Source organism: Fukomys damarensis, unplaced genomic scaffold (genome assembly GCF_012274545.1).
Source record: "Fukomys damarensis isolate Sample0158 unplaced genomic scaffold, DMR_v1.0_HiC HiC_scaffold_27, whole genome shotgun sequence".
Classification (NCBI taxonomy): Eukaryota; Metazoa; Chordata; class Mammalia; order Rodentia; family Bathyergidae; genus Fukomys; species Fukomys damarensis.
In genome coordinates, this window is record NW_022900939.1 from 22,461,663 (window position 1) to 22,470,493 (window position 8,831).

At 54.8% G+C, this 8,831-nt stretch overlaps 2 protein-coding genes across 3 annotated transcripts; one reads left to right on the forward strand and one right to left on the reverse strand.

Annotated features, from left to right (window-relative positions):
* Positions 1-18: 18 nt before the first annotated feature.
* On the forward strand, positions 19-6,340 carry Yif1a (Yip1 interacting factor homolog A, membrane trafficking protein). 2 transcript variants are annotated; one of them, XM_010635907.3, is made up of 10 exons: positions 19-109; positions 1,582-1,733; positions 1,868-2,379; positions 3,078-3,289; positions 3,450-3,554; positions 3,679-3,757; positions 5,209-5,266; positions 5,394-5,549; positions 5,949-6,042; positions 6,137-6,340. In XM_010635907.3, exons 3-10 carry the CDS (start codon positions 2,349-2,351, stop codon positions 6,281-6,283), a joined length of 882 nt encoding a protein of 293 aa, XP_010634209.1. In that variant the 5' UTR covers positions 19-109; positions 1,582-1,733; positions 1,868-2,348; the 3' UTR covers positions 6,284-6,340. The 2 variants fall into 2 exon arrangements, with proteins under 2 accessions (XP_010634209.1, XP_010634210.1); XM_010635908.3 differs by having other exon boundaries at positions 25-109; positions 1,579-1,733.
* A 317-nt stretch (positions 6,341-6,657) lies between these two features.
* On the reverse strand, positions 6,658-8,597 carry Cnih2 (cornichon family AMPA receptor auxiliary protein 2). Its single transcript, XM_010635909.2, has 5 exons — positions 8,515-8,597; positions 8,082-8,129; positions 7,716-7,828; positions 7,474-7,617; positions 6,658-7,308 (listed from the first exon to the last, which is right to left on the reverse strand). Exons 1-5 carry the CDS (start codon positions 8,527-8,529, stop codon positions 7,281-7,283), a joined length of 348 nt encoding a protein of 115 aa, XP_010634211.1. The 5' UTR covers positions 8,530-8,597; the 3' UTR covers positions 6,658-7,280.
* Between the last annotated feature and the right edge of the window lie 234 nt (positions 8,598-8,831).

Here is an 8,831-nt window from a genome sequence, read left to right on the forward strand (position 1 = left end):
CCGCGGGCACTGCCTCCGCCCCAGGGGAGCCCAGACTGGGTGGCCGGACACCCGGGTCCTGCTCCCGCAGCGCTCGCGCCTGCGACCTTGGGCGAGTCCTTGCTCTGAGGTTAGACTGCTGTAAGGTGGGAAGGGTGAATCTCCAGGGTGGGCGGTGGGGGCCGGCCTTGTTCCATGTCTGAGGACTAGGTCCAAAAGAAAAGCCACTCAGACCTCACCCTAGAAACCTCACTTCTTGGAGGAAGGGAACAGTTACAACCCAGAAAGGCGTCAAGAGCCTCACTGGCAGGACAGGGTACTGGGCTCCACTCAGGATAGGCACACTGGGTGCTAGAACACCGGGAACCCTCAGGAGCATGACGTTGGGCATGCACCATTTTCATTCTGAAGTTTTTTTTTTTTTTTCATCTGCGAAAATGGGGATGGGAAGGTGTTGGGTTCAATTCATAAGCACTCATCCGGCTGTGTGAGAGTGTGATCTGCTCTGTGATGGTCCCATCCCAGGTACATGAGACCCAGTGTTGCGTCTTGACCCTCTGGGGACTCAAATGCTTCATCCTTATCCTGTGTCTGGTCTGGGCTTTGACCCCTAACTAGATGATCAGTGGGTGGAACAGGAAGCTCCTGCAATGCTGGGTGGGTTATTTTGAGGGTGGGTGTGTACATTTGTGCAAAGGGCAATTTGAAGACAATTTAGTTAAACATCCCTTAGTCATTTAAAGATGATGTAGCTGAGAGGGTGAGGAAAAGACTGGAACGAGGTTTCATTTAGTATTTATTTGGCACAAATATTTATTGGGTGTCTTCTATATGCAACTACTGTTTCCCACTGGGAAGAAAAGGTAGGAGTGGAGCATGACACAGACCCCGTTCTCATGGAACTTACGTTCAGGGGAAACTGGGTGCATACAAAGAAGGCCTAGATCCCATGCTCTGGCCTCCACCCCAGACTAGGCCAGGCCTCCATTGTCTGTTTCTTTGAGAGGCAAGAGCTGAGCTGATTCTTAAAGGCTTTGGTCAAGTGCATATGAAGGGGAAGAGCATCTCAGGTAGAGGGGACCTCTGGGCAGAGAAGCACATGGTTGGACCATGTGGACTGAGTTTGGGGAATGGGAAGGTCACCTGGTATAATTGGACAACTAGATAGTTAATCAGATACAGGTCTCACAGGACCTGATTGTGCTCTCTAAAAGGTGATGCTGGAGGCCTCTGGGAGGGGGGCCCTTGAAGACCGTCTCCAGGGAGGATGGGAGTGGTGAAAAGGAAGGAGCACCCTGAGATCCCGAGGGAGGTTTGGGAGCCTCACTTTGAGAAGATCACAGGACTGGTGATGACTCAGGAGTTTAGGGTGCAGTTTCAGGAAATCAGCACGCCTCGGCCCCAAAATTGACTGACTAGACCACCAGAGTTGGCGGGATAGGCCTGGTGCAGGATCCTGACCATCTAATCTCACCCAAATCTCCAGGACTTCAGTTTTTCAATGTGTGTGTGTGTGTGTGTGTTTGTGTGTGTGCTCGCGCGCGCGCGCTCGCTCTCTCTCTCGTTCATGCAGTGAATCAAGATCTCAAACTCTCCCAGCAGAGGCCCCTCACGGATCTGCAGGACGGCGGTAGAGGCAGGAGGGCATTTTCAGCACCAAACCACGGACAGCACCCATCTAGGCAGGAGTGGGAAGCAGGAGGAGGAGGAGCCACCATTCAATTCTGACAGGACCGTCCTCCCACCACCTTCAGGTCGCCTGCCGCTCCGCTCCAGGAATGGGTGAAATTTGGAGGGGTGGCGGGGGAGAGCACCGAAAGGGAGGGGGAAGGGCCCGGAGAGGCGGGGATTGACCAGAAGCCGACCACTCCATTGCTTCCTTGTGTAGGTCCCACCCGGAGGCTGTGTTCCAGGATTCAAGCAGATCTCCGGGATAAGTGTTTCTGGTGTAGTCGTGGCAGAGGGCGTCAAGTGCCTCATTGCGCAGACACGGAAATAGTTTCCAGTACTCTCTTACCTATTGGCTACACCCGCCTCAAATTGGCAATCCCACTATCCAATCATAGAGCGTTCCCATTTGTTCCGTTTATCCCTCGCCCGGAAGCTGACTACTGCCGAATCCACTTTGGGGAGAGTTCTCCAGTAGCCAATTGGAAAAAGGGGCGAGGCCTACCGGCCCTGCCGAAGAGCCAATGACGGGTGGCGGAGGATGACGCTATGGATATGGCGGCCGCAATCGGCCTAAACGGGTACGTGTCCGGCTGCCGGGTAACTTCTGATCTTGGCCGGGGAGAGGAGCAGCTATTTTATTAGTATTCGTACTCGCAAGGCAGCCCAGCCGGCCTTCAGGGAGAACAAGCGTCGCGGTCATGGCTTATCACTCGGGCTACGGAGTCCATGGTGCGTGGGGTGACAGGCGGGCGGGGCGTTCCGGCCAACTGGTAGAAAGTCGGCGGCGCGGCCCGCTCTCCCTAAGGGAGAGGGGCGGCCGTCACCGCTGCCCAGGGCGGGAGTTGTCACTCTGGTTTCTGCCCCCGCGAGACTGCAACGCGTCCTGGACTTAGCCCTTTCTGGCCAATCCTGAGATGGGGTGGTGACAGCGTAGCTGGGATCCCCGCATCTGACCCTGGAACGAATGGAGTTGCCTCCAGAACTTTTCCCTATCAGGGTCCCTGACCCTGCGGGTAGCCAGCTGTCACCTTTCCTACCCTTATCCATACAGGGATGCCCTTCCCATTGTGTTCAATTACAGTAGTAAACTTCTACTCTCTGCAGCTTTGTTCAGAGATCACTCCCCTTGAAAGGCCCCCAGAAATCCCAGATGAACAGCTTTCCTTTGCCTGCATATAGCAAGGGATTTCTCGCAAAGGACCTCACCAGAGTTATTTTTTCCCCCCTTTTTATATCGAGCTTTGTTACTATGGCATTGTTTTATACCTCTTTGGGAGAGTTATTTATGAATTAGCTACTTCTAACCCAGCCTGACTTTCTCTCATTATTGCTTGGTGTTCTAAGGACCCATTCAGGGCTGCCACGGGAAGAGTTTAGACTCTTGCTTGGTATTCCTGTCACCTACTCTGGTACCTCCAAATCTACAGGTTCCAAGCACAGGGCCCGAGCAGCTCCAGATCCCTCTCCTCTCTTCGATGACACAAGTGGTGGTTATTCCAGCCAGCTCGGGGGATACCCAGCCCCAGGAGTTGATGTGGCCTTCAATGTCAACCACTTGCTGGGCGACCCAGTGGCCAATGCAGCCATGGCCTACGGCAGCTCCATTGCATCTCATGGAAAGGACATGGTGAACAAGGAGGTGTGGCCTACCCCCAGGGAAAAGGTGGCAGGATTTCTGGTTAGGGCTGGGGCTTCACAATATCCCACATGATCCCCACAGTCCTCTGGGCAGGAGCACACAGAGGAGCACCCTGAGTCTCTGGTGTGGCTTGCCCACAGCCTCCTTTCTCTCCTCTCAGCTGCACCGTTTTGTGTCTGTGAACAAACTCAAGTATTTTTTCGCTGTGGACACAGCCTATGTGGCCAAGAAACTAGGGCTCCTGGTCTTCCCCTACACACATCAGGTGAGTTACCTACTGAGTGAGCTAGTAGGTGTCCCTCATCCCCACCGTGGTCTTTACCATAGTCCTCAACCTTCTCTCCTCTTTTCTTCTCTGCTCCTGACCTGGCTGCTGCCACCACTGCCAGAACTGGGAAGTACAGTACAGTCGTGATGTGCCTCTGTCCCCACGGCAAGACCTCAACGCCCCTGACCTCTATATCCCCAGTGAGTCTTTGAACAGGGCAGGGGCCGCAAGGGGACTTGTGCCTTGAGGCATGAGGGAGAAGTGAGAGGTTTAAGTATTGATCCAGCATCTGCTCCTGGTGCTTTTGGTGGGTGTTAGATGCCAGGTAGACTAGATCAGGTGACTAGTAAGGAACTTCCTGAATGTGTCTCAGTGTCCCCACAACACCATTTTGTAACCTTCCTACCTGTTAATTTGAACTGTGTCTCTTTCCTGCCTGGAACCCTGCCTTTATACTTGGCTCTGCCACTTACAGCTGTGGGACTTTAGGCTGGTTTTTGCACTTTTCAGTAAAAGAATAACAGCGTCTATCTGGGAGGATTTTTGTGGCAGTTCAGGGAGGCATGTGTGTTCAGCATTGCACCTGGCATGTAGGAAGCACACAGTAAAAACTATTCCTGTGATTATTACTTTTCTGAGGTCCATTCCAACATTTTCACTTCTAGGAGGCCTGCCCTGACCCCTGGGCAAGTAATCACTCCCTTCTGGGGCCCCACAACTGCCAGTCTGCTTGGCTGACTCTGCCTCTCTGTCCTTCGGTCTGCACGGGCCAGGCCTCAGAGGAATGTGCCAGAGGCCAGCCCCCAGAATAGCTGCATAGAGGTCAGCCTGTCCTGGTGCCCCAAGAAGGACAAAAGTCCTTCCATCTTTCACTCCATGAGCCTCTCATAGCCACTGTATAATGCTGGTACTGCATCCCTGCTTCACATGTTAAAGCCAGGGCTCAGTGGAACTTTAGTATCTCTGAGGCCTGCAGCTTGTAGGTGGCAGAGCTGATTTTCTTGCTCCAGACACCATGCTCTCTGGTGGGCACATCAGTCTAGTGCCTTAGGGGGCAGAGGACTGATGAGTTTAAGTTGCTGCTGAAGCCCTGGTTCCTACTGGCTCCAAGCTCTTAAAACTGCTCAAAGTTGAAGGGGAAAAATAAGTTTTTTAAAAAAGAACTGTTTAAAGTTGGCTTGGAGTTCTCTGTATGATCAGGGCAGCCAGAGCCAGTGCCAATGGGCAGACTTAGAATTACTGGCTGAGATGAGGACATCCCTATGGCCCTGGACTGGGGTCTAGGTTGTCCACCAAACTGGCATTGTTTTCCTGTAGTTTTGCCAGATAATCAGGCTCTCCCTGTGTAGGATGAGCAACGGCCTTGGTCCTTGAAGCAGTTTCTGAGACAAAGCAGGAAACTGATGAGTTTCCTTGAACAGGGAAAGGGTAGGTGGCTGGTGGTTCTGGGAGAAGGGTCAAGTGGCATTTACTCAGGAAAAGCATTGGTTTAGGAAAAACATCCCAGACAGATGGGAATCCTTTTGGGAAGCTGAATGTGGAGGTTGGGCCATGCAGGGGAGGAAGTATGGGGGGCAGGTGTGGCATCATGGATTTGAATAGGCTCTGGATGAGGAAACTAGGCTGATGGCTTCCCTTTGATTCTTGGCAGCGATGGCCTTCATCACCTATGTGCTGCTGGCTGGGATGGCCCTGGGCATTCAGAAAAGGTTGGTTCCAGCTCCCTCTTCCATCTCTCCACCTCCCTGGGTGGAGGGAACCTGTGCCATATTCCAGCCTCTCACCCTCACCCCTGCCAGTGTGGCTAGTTCTGACCTGTCCCTTCCACGGCCACAGGTTCTCCCCAGAGGTGCTGGGCCTGTGTGCGAGCACAGCACTGGTGTGGATGGTGATAGAGGTGCTGGCTCTGCTCCTGGGCCTCTACCTAGCTACCGTGCGCAGTGAACTAAGCACCTTCCATCTGCTTGCCTACAGTGGCTACAAATATGTGGGGTGAGCATAAACATGGGGTGGGATGGGAGGTAGGGGGCGGGGACTGGGTATGTGGGGTCATGGGTTCTGGACCTGCATAGCCTTGAAGTGTGATATCTGCTCCCCTCTCAACCTCCAGCTCTACTGTTAGAAACCACTGTTTCCAGCAGTCTCTCTAGGAACTGAGTGACTTGGGGAGAGGGGGGGTTTAGGAAAGCACAGAGGAGAGAAGAGGTTTCTCAGATCTAGGTCCTGAGGCTGAGCCTTGGGCCTTACAGATCTATTTTGAATCCTGATCCCTGACACCTTAGAAGTAGAGGGCCATAGTTAGGGGGAGTCTAGCTGAGTTCTGGGCCTCTGGTGGGCAGGGCTAATCTCAGCCCTAGACCCTGGAGTCACCAGGCTCCCCCTACTCCCCAGGATGATCCTCAGTGTGCTTACCGGGCTGCTCTTCGGCAGTGATGGCTACTACGTGGCCCTGGCCTGGACCTCTTCTGCACTCATGTACTTCATTGTGAGTCCTGAGCTATGCCTTTGCCTTCTCACCTGGGTCACAGCTGGGGACAAGCCTCCACTCCTGGCCCAGCCTTAGTGCTTCTTTCTTCCAGGTGCGCTCTTTGCAGACAGCAGCCTTGAGCCCCGACAGCATGGGTGGTCCTGGCTCCCGGCAGCGTGTCCAACTCTACCTGACTCTGGGAGCTGCAGCCTTTCAACCCCTCATCATATACTGGCTGACCTTCCACCTGGTCCGGTGACACCCTGGCCCCAAATGGCACTGATTTTTCCTTACATTGAAGATTTGATTTCCTTCACTTGGTTTGACCCTTGTTCCTGGGGCCTGGTTGGGGAACTTCAGACACCTCTGGGCCTCTGCACTGCCCAGAGGACTCAGCTTGGGGCTTTCTAGGAGGATAATCAACTAGGGAGGGTTTTCTGGAGGTCTTGACCTTGGACGGCAAATAGAAAGGCTTCAGCATACACAACCAGGAAAGTGAAGATGACAGGGTGGCTGCCAAGGAGACCTTGAAGGCCTCTGATCCATGTGAAGGGGCTCCCTGAGGGGCTTATCCAGTCCTTCATCTCATCCTCATCTCCTCTTCACAGCTTTCAGGAGCAGAACTGGGGCCCATGTTTTTGCAGTAGTTTATTCATATTTTGTCACAAATGGCCGGGGAGGGGGTGCCGGACTCCTCCAGGCAACATAGAAAATAGGTTCAAGAGACAGGGTGGGCTGTAGATGGGGCAAGTGGAGACAGGTTGGGGAGGCTGGAGAGAGAGCCTGGGGAGCTGGGGAGGGGAGAGGGCAGACTAGGGGTGGAGCTACCCCCTGCTGAGCCTGCTCATTCCCGGTGCGGGTGCCCCCCCACCTGCAGGGGGAGCCTCAGGATGGGGATTGAGGGGGGCGGCCCAGAATTTCCAGGGTCAAGCTCTGCCTGGTGGCAGGGCCCAAGTCCCACCCACCCCTAAATGGACAAGGCCAGAAGTCCTACTACTTCCAGGATTGACTGCCATGCCTAACTGCAGGCTGGCAGAGGAGCCCCTTCCCCTAATGAGAGCTCTGTCTGGCCTTGGTCCAAGGGAGAGGGCTCTGAAGGCGGGGAGTTCCCGCAGCAGCAGTTTGGGGGATGGAGAGGCTGGGGGCACCAGTGCCCCCTCCCTCCCCAGGGCTGAGGCCTCTGTGGCCGAGGGGCAGGGCTGGGGGTGCACAGGCGTCCGGTCCGTTCTGGGCTCGCTCCCTGGCCGGCTTCCCCCTTAGAAACTCACCAATGTATAAACCATACTGTGGGAAGATAAGGCAATAGTGAGCTGGAGTCCTCAGCAAACCTGACCACCCACCTGGTCATATCTTGGGTTGCCCTCAGTCCCCAAGAGGCAAAGGGCAAGAACTTGAAATTGCCTAGGACATGCCTTCCCCAAGTTCTGCCTGCTGTGGGCAGAGCCTCACCTGTACAGGTAATAGAAGAAGGAGAGCAGGTAGAAGGCGAGTTTGCACCAGGACTCCTTCTGGCAGTAGTTGAGGATGTCAGCATTCATGATGGAGACTGCATCATACATGACCTCAGAGCCATCCGCAGGACGGTGGAAGTACCTGGGGCAGGGCGAGGCCTGAGTGCCCTCTAGCTATCAAGGCTATCACCCCATATTGCTACCCCCCATCTTCTCCCTCCTGGTGGCTGCTGCCCTCACCTCCAGAGGTGGTAGAAGAGGAGGGGGATGTTGAGGCCCAGGGTCACCCACTCTGCTGCACATAGAAACATCAGACAGAAGAGGCCGTGGATAGAGTATTCCGGGACCACCAGCTGCGGGAATCAGAGTGAGAAGTCAGTGGCCTAGTGCCAGGACAGACCCAAGCTTCAAGAGCACGGATGGGGCCTGGGGACCGGGAGGTGCCAACCCACCATGAACCCATGACCAAAGGGCCTCTGGCCTACCCCCTCCCAGGAGGCAGTGTGGATCAAAGAGTATCGGAGAAGACGAAAGTCCAACTCTGGGCCTCCCAACCTGGAGGAAGCACTTGGTTAGGAGCCTTCTTTCCCCAGCCCTGACACTGACCTTTCTCAGCAGGCAGCAGATGCGTTCAATGTTTTTTAAACGCTCGCGCTGTAGGGGAAGGAAAAGGCCGTCATGGGGGAGGCAGAGGAACTGGCCCGGAGGTGCTCCCCCACTGCCCATATGTGGCCACTAGGGGGCGCTAGAGCCACCCCTGTCCTCAAGAGCTGCAGGAAAGCAGCCTCGCCGTCTCCATGGCGACCATCACCATGGAGGGGCCTTCACCCGCGTCTCCATGGCAACGGGCCAGTGCCTGGCAACTGCCACCCTGCCAGGAGGAACTTGAGCCCAGAACCCACGCCAGGTGTTTGCTGGAGAGCGGGGACAAAGAAGAAGGGGCAAAGGCCACTGGTCCCCTGCATCACACCCCGACCTATCCGACCTCCATTCCCAACCACTGCCCAAGACAGATGGAAAGACAGACAAACGGACACACCTCAGCACAGCACATGTATCACTTACAGCCCGCGCTGGGTTCCCCTGGTCGATGGGGTTCTTGAAGTCAGTCCGCAGCTCGTCAAAGGCTATGATCTGAGGGAAGGGCGTGTGCTTGTCAGGGTTGGGACAGCCGCTGAGGCCTCCTACCGTGGGACAGGAATTTATACGTGGGGACTAGGTCAGATGGAGCTTGTGGCAAAATGGAGAAACTGAGGACCAGGGAGAGACAGGACCTGGTCCAAGGTCACACAACAGTACGGAAGAGAATCCTAGTGTCCTGATGTTCAGTTTGGGCTATTTCCTCTACACTATTCC

Coding starts and splice junctions, on each gene's coding strand:
- Yif1a (XM_010635907.3), top strand. CDS start 2,349: ATGGCTTATCACTCGGGCTACGGAGTCCATG. Junction 3,290..3,449: donor AGGACATGGTGAACAAGGAG/GTGTGGCCTACC, acceptor CTCTCCTCTCAG/CTGCACCGTTTTGTGTCTGT. Junction 5,267..5,393: donor GCCCTGGGCATTCAGAAAAG/GTTGGTTCCAGC, acceptor CCACGGCCACAG/GTTCTCCCCAGAGGTGCTGG.
- Cnih2 (XM_010635909.2), bottom strand. Junction 7,829..8,081: donor TCTGCTGCCTGCTGAGAAAG/GTCAGTGTCAGG, acceptor TGATTCCCGCAG/CTGGTGGTCCCGGAATACTC. Junction 7,618..7,715: donor CTCTTCTACCACCTCTGGAG/GTGAGGGCAGCA, acceptor GCCCTGCCCCAG/GTACTTCCACCGTCCTGCGG.